This window comes from Schistocerca piceifrons, chromosome 6, assembly GCF_021461385.2.
Source record: "Schistocerca piceifrons isolate TAMUIC-IGC-003096 chromosome 6, iqSchPice1.1, whole genome shotgun sequence".
Lineage (NCBI taxonomy): Eukaryota > Metazoa > Arthropoda > Insecta > Orthoptera > Acrididae > Schistocerca > Schistocerca piceifrons.
The window spans coordinates 575,944,646-575,960,534 of NC_060143.1; the positions used below are offsets into that span (position 1 = coordinate 575,944,646).

General features: G+C 44.9%; 1 protein-coding gene across 1 annotated transcript in view; it reads left to right on the forward strand.

Moving 5' to 3' along the window:
* The window catches only part of LOC124802932 (lipase 3-like), a 173,318-nt gene that overhangs the window by 121,681 nt on the left and 35,748 nt on the right, over positions 1–15,889 (forward strand). The window contains exon 7 of the mRNA XM_047264011.1: positions 13,293–13,377. Coding sequence (XP_047119967.1) covers positions 13,293–13,377 — 85 coding nt within the window. The remainder of the gene's footprint in view (positions 1–13,292; positions 13,378–15,889) is intronic.

A 15,889-nucleotide genomic window follows, 5' to 3' on the forward strand; every position in this document is an offset into this window, starting at 1 on the left:
ACCAGCGAGTCCATCGAGCGAACCCCCCCCCCCCCCCCCTCCCCACTTCCCCCCACTCTGTTACCGCCACGGCACCACGGTGGAACGAGAAGAGGAAAGAGAGAGTAAAGCCTCACCGTTAAAATGGCTTCTACACCGAAGTGGAACATTAATGGATTCAGAACGCATGTGGAGGAACTGAAACTGCGGGGATACGAAAGCCCTCTGAACTTGTGTTCGTAGGAAATGCGTTAACGTCTAATGACCCTGTCACAAGGCTTACCTGACTGTGTTAAGGACCAAGGAAGAACTTGCTTCGTTTGTCAATAATCCGCACCACTTCTCTAGTCTCAATTTCAAATAATCCTCTTGATATTTCTAAAAATATCGTGAATCTGATACATCAATATTTAAAAAAATGTTCACTTTCTCTTCTAGATGTATCGAAGAAAGTTATCGATATATGGATGGCAAAAGTATCGACGTTCCAGGCAAAAAAACCGGCTGCGCGTTGTAAATACACTGCCAGTTTTAGAACTATATTTATTATTAGATATTCTGTGCATCCAGAAGCTAGCAGCCTGCTTATCCCCCTTAGAGTAAGAAGTGAAAGTAAAACGACGCATGGTCACGCTTGGCCACAACCACTTTGCGAACAATGGTAACTGCAAGTAAGTGGCACAGTAAAAGGTGTTCGAAGGATCCGTCGTTCAGTTTCGTCACATACCGGATTTTTTTTTAACATTTCATGTCGACTTCTCAGTTTTTTTTCCATTTCCTCCATTGCCAGCGACCTAGCAGTTGTACTGTCGATACTGCGTGGTGAAGTTAAACGTTACAGTTCCTGTTGGTAGCACCAGGCGCCGATTACGTCAGCATTTCCCCTCAAAGGTCTGCGCCAACCACAAAGGCCAATTTTATGATTTACATTTTTATTCATCAGTTTCAGCAACTGTTTCTGAAGAATGCCGATGTGCAGAAATGGCACATTAGTTGCGTTAAATATTGTTTTTAACGCGACTTGAGTGCTATTTCTTCACATCGGATATCTTGTTATGCCGATCACGCTGCGCCCTCCAGTGCAATTACACTTTTTCTTTGTGCCATCTTTATTTGCTTCACATAGTCAAAGACGAAGACTGGACGTGATGTAGGATCAGAAAGTAGTAAGCCTCCTTCACACAGTGAAAATTATATTCTATTACAATTTCAAAAGTACAACTTCAAATATTTATCGAAAATTGAAAAAATACCGCTGACATTTTCTTGCATAAACTATCTGTTCATCGATATCTCATCAACAGCTCCACTCTCAACACAGCTACTGACCCGCAAGCCGTTGCAGTTCAAGTTATGTCTGTCAGAGGATCACTGCTTACTCGCTGTATTTACCTCTGCACAGTGCAGTGATCTATACCGGGCCCTATAGAACAATTTCCCCGACATCTCCGACTGGGAAATTTCAGTGCACATCATATATTGTGGGGGTTCGACCTTTCCTTGTCCCTGGGGTCGGGTTTTGGAGAGCCTCGTGACGTCTCATGAGCTGTGTGTCCTCAACACAGGTACTCCCACTCATTTGTGCTGCTGCTGAGTCATTCTCAGCCACTGACCTCTCTTTCTGCTCTCCAGCCCTTGCGGACCCTGTTCAGTGGGAAGTCACTGACAGCTTTCATTCCAGTGACCACTTCCCAGTCCGCATTCACCTACTGGATCGAGCCCTCCCTGAATGGCGCCAGCCAGGATGAATGATCAGCTGGCTGTGTTTGAGTGCTATGACAGCATCCAGGAGTGGGTGTACCACATCACACGAGTAATCCAAAATGTTGTTCACCTCTCCATCCCAAATGCCTCTCATCACCCAGAGAGGCCGACTGTGCCTTGAGCGACTGATGAATGCCATTCAGTCATTCAGGTCAGGTCTGCAGCTCTGCTACAGTTTAAGAGCCACCCAATGGCAGAAAACCTTGAGTCTTTCGATTAGCGAGGGAAAAGGCTCCACGCATCATCAAGGAGAACAAGGCAAGTGTTCCTCTACTCTGTCAACCGTTCCACTTGTTCAGCTACAGTATGGGCAGCCATCAGGATACTTTCCAGTAAAGTCAGTCACTTCCCCATAGCACCGTTGTTGAATCAGAGTTGTCTTCAGACAACTCCTGGAGGTATTGCATACAGTGGCACAGCATTTTGCTCTGACTACTGCCACTGTCACAGAGGACTCAGCATTCCGTCATTACCGTGCCACCACAGAGAGGGGTGAGTTGTACTTCCAGTCTAATAATTCGGTGTCCTATAACTGCCCATTCTCCGTGCAGGAGCTGGATTTGGCACTATCTGTGGCCCGTGATACTGCGCTTAGTCACAGTCAAATCCGATACAATATGCTGTAGAAAATGAAACCGGTGTCCAAGGTAATCCACCTAAAGTGTTTTAATTCCACATGGCAGACAGGCAACTTTTACAACTCATGGAGAGAGACTATTATTATTCCTCTTCTCAAACTGGAAAGGATCAAGCGGGTCTCGGCAGCTTTAACGAGATATCTAGCAAAGACCTTGGAGAGAATGGTTAACCGTCGTCTGAATGATGCACACCGAGCAGCTCCTAATCGCTCTCAGTGTGGATTCAGATTTCCATCAACTGTTGACGACATGACCTTGCCAGAGGTGGCTATTCAATAGGCTTTCCTACATAAACAGCATTGCATAGGTATAATTTTTTATATCAGTAAGGTGTCTGATACTGCTTCAGACACCTTTTGCTTGGGCAGTTCCACCAATGGGGCTTCCGTGTCTATCTCCCCATCTTTATTCGGTCCTTTTTAAGCGCTTTTTTCGGGATAGACTTGGTGACATGCTGTCGAATAGTGTCGTGCAGATGAATGAAGTTCCTCAAGTGTTACTCTCTTTGCCATAGTCATAAACGGTATCACATGTACGGTAAGTAGTCGTGTGCAATGCTCCTTATTTGTGATCGACTTTGCAGTTTTCTGTTCTTACTGCAGTATCGCAACAGCAACTCGTCAGTTACAACTGACACTGAAGAGGCTGGAGAAGTGGGATGCAAGGACTGGTTTTACGTTTTCTGCAGAGAAGTGTCTGTGTGTTCAATTTAATCGTTCTCGTAATATTTTTAATTTTCCTGAATTCAGTATATGGAACACTATTCAACCATTCAAACACTGTGTCCGATTTTTTGGTCTAATTTTTGACTCCAAGCTGTTGTGTTTAACGCACGTGAAAGATCTGAAGACCAGGGCCCGAAAAGCACTGAACTTTTTGAAATGTCTTAGCCATCAGTCTTGGGAAACAGACAGGGTAAGTCTGCTCCAGTTTTATAGGGCTTTTGTTCGATCACGGCTGGACTATGTGTGCACAGTGCTGGGTCAGCGAGACTTTCACACTCGACAATTATTGACGCTGTACGCCATAAGGGGATCAGGTTGTCCACGGGCGCTTACAGGACCAGCGCCATATCCAGCCTCTGGTCTGAGACTGTGGAACCACGACTCAGCTTTCGGTGGCAGCTTCTCATGGTGTCCCAGGCGTGTCAGCTGCTCGCTTCCCCAGCCTACCAAACCACTGCTCATCAAGCTATGGAGCGCATGTTTACGAAACGTCCACGGATAAGGAGGCCGTTTGGGATCCTTGCGCAATGTGTGCTGGAGTCCCATGGTGTGGGGCCCCCACAAATCAGGGCTCTTAATTGACCGCCACTCTGCGGGTTGCAGGGGCTCACAGTAATTTTAGATTTAGTGCAGTACAGAAGAGACTGAACTCCCGCTCCTGTTTCTAACGTTATATTTTCCGACATTTTACATGAGCATCACAATTATTTTTTTGTAAGTGGTCAGCCATTGGCATTTCCCTGTGCCTTTCTTTCAGCTCCTTTGCCGTTTTACTTGTGTTTTAATCTCATGCATACCTACTTTTAGTCTTTCTCCATTGTTTTAGAGCATGAGATAGAGTGATTGTGTGTTCAATTCGAGTGCGTAAGTGTGCAACAGTTTTAGAGATTTTTTTTTAAGCAGTGTAAGGACGCTGATAATCTCGCCATTAAGCGCCTATAATCTCCAAAGATGTAGACATGACAGCTGATCTACTGATATTGCCAGTGGAAATGAAACGCACTAGGCTGTTGCTAATGAAGAAACGTATGGTGAAACATTTTATAAATGTATTTTGTATGTGGTAATACTGAAATATCCACAATATTATGTAGAATGATGAAGTGTATTATTAGTAATAAGCAATCTTGTCTGCAATTACTCTAAACATCCGTGAACGTCTTCTTAACAGTGAAACTACTGTTTACGGCCAAACTGCACGTTTCACATGGCTATGCCTGTGAAATAAAGCCGCTTACATTTTCCTCTGTATGCTCGTGCCGCCACTGGAACCTTCGCTCGTCCCTTGCGTGGCAGTATCTCTTCTCCTTTGTTGTCTTTTCGTTAGCCGCCTTTATGTCGTCTCGTTGTCTCTGTAGAGCTGTACCATGGGAAGCAGGGAGAGCATCTTGGTTGATGGCCGGTACCCTCGTTCTATAATACGAACTACACGCAATTAATAAGTGCTACGTAATTTTAAGTTTCCATGTTGTTGTAACGGCGACCGGAACAACAACACAACGGGAGAGGATGGACACGACCAACGGAGGACCTTACGACACAACAAGAACAGACAACAGAGTACGAACCAAAACAAGACAACCACGTCCACTGGGATAAAAACACGAAAGTCAAGACGCTGTCTGAGACGATATGTCCTGAGACGCAGCGCGATGTTAGACTGCTGGCTGAGCGAGAGGCTGGCGCTTAAGTACGCTATCGGGGGTGCCGCTATTGGCCGCTGGGACCACGTGTTCCACTGTGGCGCCCTCACACTAAAACCAGGCCAGGAGCCGCGTGCCGCCACAGTTTACAGCGCGATGGTGCAGAGACGTCTATGGGTCTTCGACGTCCATGACGTCTGGCGGGGATTCAAATTCCGCGGCGCGCGCTACCGGACATGTGTTGTGATACAAGCTCTCTTCCATATAGTACACGTAGCCTCAACGCAGTTGAACTAGAAGTCGGCTACGTTCACTACAATGTTCCTACGTGCTGACTGCGTCTATGCTAGACGCCAAGTCTGCAGCTCCATCTCGATGACACGCTGGAACTTGATGGTGTACATACTCAAAGAAACTGGCGTAACAGGCTCGAAGTAACTCGCTAAAACTGGCCCTCCGGTCCACGGCGGCGATCCTAAATATTGTCGGGGCGGAGAGGGCGTTGGCGGCACGTTTACAGCGAGTCTTCTAGTTGTTGGCCTCTATCGATACTCTCGTAACCTCATGCTATGCCGGACAGTGTGATGGCGCCAGCACATTCCTCCTCCTCCTCCTCCCCCCCCCCCCGGAACGCCACTCCGTTGTCGTGTAGTGAGGCTGCGAACGACATCGTGGAGGGAGGCAGGAGGCTGGATTTCGTCTATGGATCTTCGACGTCCATGACGTCTGGCGGGGATTCAAAGCCGCCGTGAATGTGGAGCATGGAGGACTCCCGCCATCTGGCTTGTGAGGCAACAGAAATGTCCACCGGCAAACTGCTGCCAGGCCCGAGGGCCAGTGATGGCGGCGACAGCGACGGCGACGGTGATAGTGATGGCTGTGCTGGGCCCAGGTCCACGGGGTCCGCAAGCACGGACGGCGCGGCCGAGGGAGCATCGTCCATCGGCTCCTCATGGGGTAACCTGGTGGCACCAGCGGGCGGCTGCGAAGGCCAGGTGGTCCCGTGAAGCCATGAATCTGTCGGAAGAAAAGCAACAGAATCACGGGGCAAATGACATGCGTGAGTTTCGTTCTGGTGGAGGCGCCGCAAACCATCGGCACCTGCAATCAAATACACATATGAGCCGATGCATTCCGGATCGCGCCTCTTTCCCAGAGCCCACGGTTGCCATAAATCCTGAAAAAAAAAAAATCGTGCGGCACAAAGCGATACTTGCGGGCCGTTAGCCGCGCCGGATGCTGTGCTGGGTGTAGCGAGCACTCCAGCGTCCGGTGGCGGCGGCCGTGCAGGAGTTCCACAGGTGGTGGTCCGTCTCGTGAGTGGGAGCGATAGGAGGCGATAAAGAAACGTAGCGTCTGTTCTTGAGTGTGGGTGGTGCCAAGCTTGGTCATCTGTTGCTTGAAAGTGTGAAAGTGTGTACGAAGGTTTGCTTCTCCTATGGACTGCGGGTGAAACGGAGCACTTGTTAGATGACGAATGCCGTTGCTTTCGCAAAACTGTTCAGATTCACGAGAAATGAACTGTGGTCCATTTTCCGACACAAGTAGCTCTGGCAGACCTTCGATGCAAAATATTGACGACATCGCTTGAATGGTCTATGTGGTAGAGGTCACAGGCACCACAAATCGGTAATTGCTAAAATAGTTTACCACGATGAGACAACGTGTGCTCCAAAATGGTCCTGCAAAGTCAATGTGCACTCGTTGCCATGGAGATTGAGTCTTAGGCTAATCTGCAAATGTCTCTGGCGGAGCGGATTGGTCCTCCACACATGCGCAGCACTTTCACGTCATCTGTTCAGTGTGGGCGTCCATGGCCTGCCAAGTACAGTGCCGGTGCATTAACTGTTTAGTGCGAACAATTCTCCAACGTCCTTGGTAGACCAGTTGCAACACGTCCTTATGCAACGCTTTGGGAATAAGCACACGAAATTGTCCATCGTCATTTTGAACTAAAATCAAACTGAAAGGCTAAGCCAACGTGCAAAATATCGGCGCACAACTGAGTTCTGGATACTGTTCAATGAACGAAGCCAAGAAGTTCGAATATAATGCAAGAAAATCTTGAGGTCTGGGCCTGCTTCCGAGGCCTTCGCAATTTTTCCGTAGTGAAAGGGAAAAGATTCCGGCAATTCAGAGTCCTGCGCATCGATTTGGCAACAAGATGCATCAAAATCAGAGTCTGGACCAATCGGGAGGTGAGCCAGGCCGTTTGGATTGCCATGCTGTGCCGTAGGTCTGTACACAGTTTCATACCGATACTGCAACAAAGCCCAGCGTTGATGGAATTTTTGAGCACTGCGTGCGAGCAACGGCTTCGGCGGATGAAGCAAGGACTGCAAAGACTTGTGATCTATCGCTAAACAGAACTTGTGACCATACAAATAGTGATGTGGTTTTTTTCACACCATGCACAATAGCGAGAGCTTCTTTTTCACTTTGAGAATAATTGCACTGAGTTCGAGTTAACAACTTCGAAGCAAAAGCAATAGGTCTGTCTTGTGCACCCATTCCGTAGAAAGAAGCGTCGACTTGCAAAACTACTGGCTTTGCAGGATCGAAATGCACTAAACATCTATCACTAAGCAAAGCATTTTTGAGTTTCTGCAGTGCTGTCTTGCCAATCTGTAGACCACACAAATGACACATTTTTGCGACGCAATCGATGCAATGGATACGCATCTGAGAGGCATCCGGTAAGAACCGAATGTAGTACGCCATGTTGCCTAGTACTGACTGCAGTTCAGACAGACTGCGAGGAACAGGCAGGTAGTCACGGATTGCTAGCAAGTGAGGGTGCATACCCTGACTGTTTATCACATGGCCTAAGTACTTAGTTCAGTTTGAAAAAAGTCACACTTTTCGAGACGACATTTCAGCCCTGCTTCTGACAACACTCGAAAAAGAGCACGCAAATTGGCAATGTGTTCCTGTGTCGTACGACCTGAGACGGCAATATCGTCACGATAGTTGGAACAAAACGGCACATTAGCGGTCAGCTGTTCCAAGTGACGTTCAAAAATGGCGGAAGCACTGCCGAAGGGCAAACGCAAGTACAGGGTTATTCTAAATGATGGTCCCATTTTCAAAAATTCCTATGTATTCAGGTAAAATCCAAAATGAACAAGCTTTATACCAATGAAATGAAGAAGTTTCAAAGTTTTTGACGGATGTGACGGGTGGGCAGTGATGGTTTCAGCAGCGGCCGATGGAGTTCAGGCGGCAGTAGGGCCATCATTCCGTTTCCCTGTCAGTTGTGTAATAGGATGACTGGAGCAGGTGACGTGATCGGGGTTGTAGGGCGTGGCTGGGTAGAAGAAGGTGGCTGTTTTTAGCAATCTTCCTCTTTATTGTTGGTTCTTCCATTACATTTTCCAGTAACTCAGCCCCACTGCTCGTGTCGTGGTGGAGACGTGCTGATGCACGCAGCCCAGGGAACACGATGCTGTGCTCGGTCAGCGGCTGCACAGGCGGTAGGAGGTGAGCAGCACGAGGCTCGGCCCAGCTCGACTCCTGCAGATGCGGCGGCTCGTGACGACGCCGGGAGTCGCCGGTGCAGCAGTGGGCAACGACCCCTGCCGGCCAGTCCTTGGGGACAGCGTCACTGATGACGACGACATAACAGCAACCGAACGCCCAGTCGGTCGAACCCAATGCCGACGCCCACCTCTGACGCCCTTAAACAGTGCAGACGGCTGCTGAATCCGCCGGTTACGCGGCGCCATGTTTATTAGAATGTTCTCAATGAGCTGGCTAACGCAACCGCCCCACACGTGGCCCACGTCTGTGTAATTCTGCTAATGATGCGTTCTGGCTGTTGATGGCTGCCGCACACGTTGCAAAACTGTGTCACCTGCGTAATGCGCCAGCCAGCCTTCAGCCGCCGTCTGCCGTGAGGCTGGCGTATCGCGCACTGAAACACACAAAATCATAATTTCGCACCATATTTCCTAAAAATAACCCCTTGTCCTCTACGTTTTTGAGTGAGATGGAGATTGTGGTGCACAAGGTTTTCTGAGTTCTTGAGCTCATGAAAAGTGAGTCACAAATTTCAGTGCAGCGGGCATTTCGTACCACGTTCAGTCTTCAATCACCAACAAGCAAAATCATTATCCATTGATTTAAGCAATTTGAACAGTCTTGGAGTGTGTGCAAAAGAAACAGCACAGGCCGACCGTGTGTGTCAGAGGGTGATGACCGATGGAGTAAAGAAATTTTTGTGCGCAGTCCCAGTAAGGCTACCAATAGAGCCAGTTGAGAACCTGGAATACCCCAACCAACTTTATGGAAAGTTCTGAGACGGCGTGTGCTGTACAAGCCCTACCGATTACAAGTTGTGCAGGCTCTCAATCCCAATTACAAAGCGAAGTGTCTCCCATTTTGTGGTTATGTGCTAGCATAGATGGAGGATGACTCATTTCTACAGCGTGTAATTTTTACTGGAAAATTCAACAGACACAATGATTGCATATGGGATTTGGAAAATCCACATTCACCATTGCGACACAAAAGGGACTCACTGAAGATCATCATGTTCTGTGCCATATCCCATACAAAGGTTTATGGACCATTTTTCTTTGTGGAAAGAACTGTAATGGGAATCAGGTACCTGGATGTTTTGGAACAATAGCTGTTCCCTCAAGTTATGGAAGATTCCCAGGACTTCGTTTTCCAACAGGATAGCGCTTCGCCACATTGGCACCGTGATGTACGACGCTTTTTGAATGACTCCCTTCCTCAGTGCTACATCGGTCGCAGAGGACTTAAGGACCTAGCTCTGTACTTCAGGCCACCGAGATCTCCTGATCTCGCACCCTGTTACTATTTATTATGGGGTTATGAGGAGGAAGCTTTTAACGTCCCGCCTCTACCAACCGCTCTGAACGACCTGCGGAACTGGATCACTGCTGCCGCGCACTGAGTAACAGCAGATATACTGTCGCATGTGTTGGACGAGTTTGGCTACCGCGTCGATGTTTGCAGTGTAGCCAACGGTGGCCGCATTGAACATTTATAACATTTATCACATTTCTAATTTTTAGATAATCATTAAAAACAAAATAGTTACATATTATTAAATTTATTAAATTGATATCAAGCATTAGGAAAAAAACTTCGAAACTTCCTCTTTTATTGGTATAAAGCTTGTTTACTTTTGTATTTGTACTTGAATAAATACGAAGTTTTGAAAATTGGTCCATTATTTAGGATAACGCTGTACTTGAACAGTCCTAAGAGTATAATTACAACAAACATTTTCTGTGACTCTTCATTCAATGTAATTTGCAAGTAGGCATTACGTAAATCTTCCTTAGAAAAGTAACATCCTGCACCAAGCCGGTCCATGAGTTCCTCAGGCCGAGATAACGCACAAGTGTCAACTACTGTCTGTGTATTGACTGTAGACTTGAATACAACACAAGTGCCAATGCGACCACAAGGCTTAGGCAACAAAACTAGTGGACTTGATTTAGCTTGAATGAGAGCAACTACACCATTATCTTGCAATTCTTTCAGTTCGCTCGCTACTTTGTCTCTTAAGGCATTTGGAACGGGGCGGGCCCGAAAAAATTTAGGCTGTGCATTGTCTTCCAATGTAACATGCGCTAAAAAGTTATTAGCTTTCCCCATTCCTTCGGAAAATAGTCCAGGAAATTCTTTAAGCAAGCTAGTTGCATTGGCTTTCGGATCAAAAGTCGATATGGAACGTACATTGTCTTGGATGCTACGACCAAACCAATCAGAGGCATCTAAACCAAAAATGCTCTCATCGTCTCTTGATGTCAATATCGTAAAATTCACTGTCGTAGTGTGAGATTTCTAAATGGCAGACAAACTACAATGTCCAAGCTCTGGAATTTCCTGTCCGTTGTAAGCAGTGAGGTGCTTGCTAGATTTAGAAAGCCGTGGAGAGCCGGACTGTTCGTACATGGCACGGCTTAGCAAAGTTACTGAGGCACCTGTGTCTAACCTTAAAGTTCACACGACGACCCGCAATGCGTAATGATACAAATAGTTTGTTAGAACGTCATTGTACAGCACTAGGACGAGAAGGAGGTATAACTTTAATCATACTTTTGTCAGAACCTACTGCAGATTTGGAAAACACAACGTTCACTGCATGTGCACTAGCGTGTTTTTTTCTGGGAGCGGCCAAAATTGGCGTTTTTGTGTCGTTGCAAACAAACTACTTGGAGATGGCCTTTTTTTCCGCAGATGTAACACGTTACGTTACGTGATGGGCAATGTTGTCTTTTATGACGAGCAAAACATCTAGGGCAAGACTTCACTAAGTTTACATCGGCTTGTTTACATCCTTACGAGGCTGTCATCACGGATGTCTACGCTGCCTGGGGCGGTCGCGAGCTAGGAGTGACTCGACCCGACAAATTGAGACCTGGTCAAACTTATCGGCCACTATGGTACCCGAGTCATATTGCTCTAAGATTTGCAACGTTTGAGAAAATGAAGGATCAGTGTACTTAAGGATCTGTTTCCGTGTTCTGCTATCGGGGACATTGAATGTTATAACATCTCGAATCACGAGGTCACAGTTATTATGATTTATTTATCGCATGGAAATACACATGCAGTTTTCAGCGATATTTACACAATACAAAAGAAATATTTATACATAACAAAAGGAATGTACAGGAGTTATGGTCACTAATTATATCATAAACCGATATCCAGAGAGTCTTTCCAATCCAGTGCTGTTGGTGAGGCGTTGATTATGTCGTTCCAGCCTCCAGTAAGACATCTATTGGAACATTCCTCTACAATGTGTTCAACATTGTTCTGTTGCTCCACAGTCTCACATCGGGGAGTCTGAGAGTCCCAATATGTACGTGAAGGACTTAGTTCTTCAATGTCCACATCGGATTCTGTTGAACACACACCAGGTTCTTCTAGGTAGTTGGAAGCCTGGTATACATGTAGGGTCTTCGACGCTACGGCGGAGTATGCTGGCGTCGTTTTCCCATTTTTCCTTCCACACATCTTCAGTCTTGAATGATTCGGGTTCTCGAGCTGTCCAGAATGGTTTTCTTGATTTGAGACCCGTGCAGGGTGGACTGAGCAGTATTTCCTGGGCGGGTAGCCCTTGGGAAAGCTTTACGTCATTAATCTTTTCCCATACGTGGGCCGCTGCTTATTGTCGTCTCAAATGTGGTGGAGTGATGTTACTGAGAGCAGACAGCCAAGGTAGTGGGGTCGATCTCACGGTGCCCGTTACAATTCTCATTGTGTCATTCAGCTGAAAGTCAACCTTACTGGCATGCACACTCCTGTACCAGACAGGTGTGCAATATTCAGCCACAGGATATACGAGGTCACAGTTAAAGTTGCCATAACTACACTTAAATTTACACTTCCTAGTCATGTCCCTTAATTCTGTATACCACTGACAGTACATCAATTCCGGCTTTTTCTGCAGACGGAAAAGCTGATACCTGGCTTAGCTACGTGAACTTGCTGGTCTTGGTTAATGCAGCGATTACTTCGTCATAACTTCCTCTTGTGTGTCATTAACTTGCCAGTACGTAGGTATGCTGGGCTGCGGCACTTGTTGGGCGTGTCGGTCAGTCGGCTATGCGGCCGCCGTTGCTGTGCAGCCAGAAATTGTTGTACCGTTGTCAGCAAGGAAGCAAATGGTGGGGTCTGAAAGTCAAAAGCTCGTGCAAGATCCATAACATTGGTCGTCTGTGGCTGAGGGGCGGGGGCAGGGGGCGGAAGGCGCGTGGTAGCCATGGATTTCACAAATAAGTTATAGCAAAAAAGCAAGCAAGCAAAGCCCCTGAGAAGAGAAATTTGATTAGTTCTGCTGCTCCCCTCCTGGAATACATGCAAGAACTCAACAACAAATTTGCAGTCAGATACCACTGCAATCTGAAAGACAAGAGAAACAAGCAAAATATTCTGAATTATACTCGTCGCCATCTTTTATGGCATTTCGTTGTCTATTGTAAGCTTGTACCAAGGGAAGCAAGCAGAGCATGTTGATTGGTAGCTGGTATCCTGTTTCTATAACACAAACTAAACGCCTATATTAACTGTATTCTTAATTCTTAAACAAAGAGATACTTAACTTTAAGTTTCCATCAGCTGTGGTACAAGCTCTCTTCTATATAGTCCATGTAGCCTCGCTGCTGCTGAAGCAGAGGTTCGCCACGTTCACCCTAATGTTGCCATGTGCTTGCTGTCTGTCTGCTAAACTGTCTGCAGTTCCATCTCAATAACACGGTGGGAGTCCACGGCGTACAGTCACGAACTAACTGGTGTAACTGGCTCGAACTAACTGGCTAAACTAACTGGCTAAAACTGGCCCTCCAGTTCGCAACGGCGATCCTAAATACTCGCGGCTGAGACGGGGTTAGCGGCACTTCTTGTCATTGGCTTCTATCGGTATTCTCGTAACCTCTATGCCGCTAGGTGCGCTGCCGCCACCATACGCCAGCCCATCCTCCCTTCTATTTCCCCTCTTATGTGTGCATGAAGTGTGTGTACATTGGATACAATGACTGACAGCTCACGGTACATTTCAGAACCGGCTGCCCGCGATCGCTGCGCACGCCTCCTGTGGCATGCCCACCACCACAATCGCCCACTACCTCCAGAACATCAGGGCCAGTAAGTACCGCATTCTGCAGCAACATTATCCCATCCTTCCCTATTACTAATTTGTTCTTCTTGTGCCGATGTGGTTGATGTAGTAAGACAACATTGTCTGGAATGGTTCAAACATGCTATGTGATGTTTTTCCGGGGCCTACACTATTTGATAACTGATAAGGGACAGAGATATTACTGGACAGGAGGAACTACAGGCAATAACAGATGGCATGAAACACAATCCATACATAACAAACGTGGACTGACACGCTTATAACGATAAATGGCACAGATTTCACCACATGGTAAAGCAAGATAACAGACATAAATAACGTTCATCTATATCACAGTTCAGACTCCCAACACAAAGGTTTGTATCGGACTCTGAGTAACGAATATGCTCTCCTTGGGCACTAATGCACGTTACACAGTTGTTACTCTTACTTGAGTAGTACTTCGGGTGTATTGCCCTAGTCCTCTTTCCAGGCGATTTTCAGTTCTTGCACGGTTCGGAGAGGGAGCGTTCCTCGATAAATACGTCTGCCAAGAGCGTTCCAGACATGCCGTATAGGGTTTAAGTCCGGAAATATGCAAGCCATTCCACACATTCAATGTCTTCACAGTCCAACACGTCATTGTCCTGTCTGGGCGGGCCTTGTCTTCCATACACAGATGGACACGATTGAGAATACTCCCTCTATAGTACCGTTGCGCTGCAGCAGTACCTCACGCAAAGATATACATCAGTGTTGACCCATTGTGAATAATACCGCTCCACAACATAGCGCCTAGGTCATACCAATGATGATCATGAACCTTCTGTGGTCTGCAACGTATTCCCAGCTTTATTGGCACTAACTGGGATTCGTGGGAGTACATCACTCTGGACCATTGTTGCTGAGCCCAACCAACATGCTCCCTACGATAAGGAACTCTTTCTCAATGATGGCATGATTGAAGTGGAATTCATGTAACAGGTTTCCAAGCATACAAACCAGCCTGCTTTAATTTCCACAAAACGGTTTTGGCACAGACATGTGTACCGGTAGCAGTTGTAAGGTTTGCAGAAATATCCCTATGAATGTGATTTCTGCTCCTATTCGCCAGCAGGGATACTTGTCGACCGCCTTGCAGTGTAGTGGTCTGCCTGCAACAACCAGCATGCTATCGCGCACAATTTTCACCTTCTGCAGGCATTTTGAATCACAAGGTGACACTATCAATTCCAAAAAACGAAATTCACATTTTGTGTAATAAATAAAAACTTAATAATTTTTTTTTCTGTACAAATAAGTTCTGTCAAACATCTTCTATCTATACAAATGACTGACATTTTCATCTACATTTCAGCCACAAACATTTTAATTTTTTAAAGAACTAAAATTTTTTAGATAATAAATAATAGCAAAACAAAATGTATGCCAAAAATCAGCTATTTCGAAGACATAGAAAATTATTTTCAAGAAATCATGGATTGAGTTATATATATTTTGAATATTATTGTAAAGAAAAACGTTATTCAAATTTAACTAGACAAGATCTCTTTGAATGTATTGATTTTAATAGGAAAGAAATGAAGAAGAGAGTACTAGGATATAAAAATATAAAATAATTTCGATCAATTTGTAAAGCAACAAATTTAAAGAATTATTCAAAACTTAATATAGAAAAATTAGTCGATCCTGTTCCAAAACTGTTCGACAATATTAATGATAACGAATTCAATCAAAAAGCTTTGAAAGAACTTCCCGAAATCTGTAAAGCAAAAAATTAAAAAAATATTCTGAACTTAACAAAGAACATGTAATCCCTCTTATTGAAAGAGCTGAGGACAGTATAAATAATAATGACAACAAATTGAATAAAAAATTCTCAGAAGATCTTCGTAAAACCTGCAAAATGAAATAATTAAAAAATTATTCTAGCCTTAATAAACAACAATTGATCGATCATATCAGTACCTCTGAGATTAATATTAATAATATCAATCATGAGAATTATTTTCAAAAACTTCTACTAGATAAATATCAAGAAGTTAAACAAAAAACTTCCTGAAAAATTTTTCAGGTTACAATTTTCTAGATGCTTACGATTTTTTAAATCACTTAAATGAACTAATAGAAAAGTCCTGCTTTCAAATTAGGGTAATAACATCTGAAATTAATCATACTGATAATACTGTTGAACCACAACAATTTTTAATAAAATAAAATAGAATTAATCACTAAATATAAGAATATTTTAATAATAAAACGATTAAAGCTAACATAAAAATTTTATTGTGATTTAAAAGACAAGATCAAACAAAACAATTTCATTTTAAAACATGTAATGAAGTTCTGTTATGAAAAATCAACACGAAAACTATTAACAGAAATTGAGGAAATGCAATGAAGAAAATCTGGATGCCCTTTATTTCATGTAGATAATTTATAATTAAGTGTTAATAGCAAAAAACAATTTCTGGTTGTTCTTATATAGATTTACCAAAAGAATCTAAAGATAAAAGAGCTGTAATTAATATAAAAAAT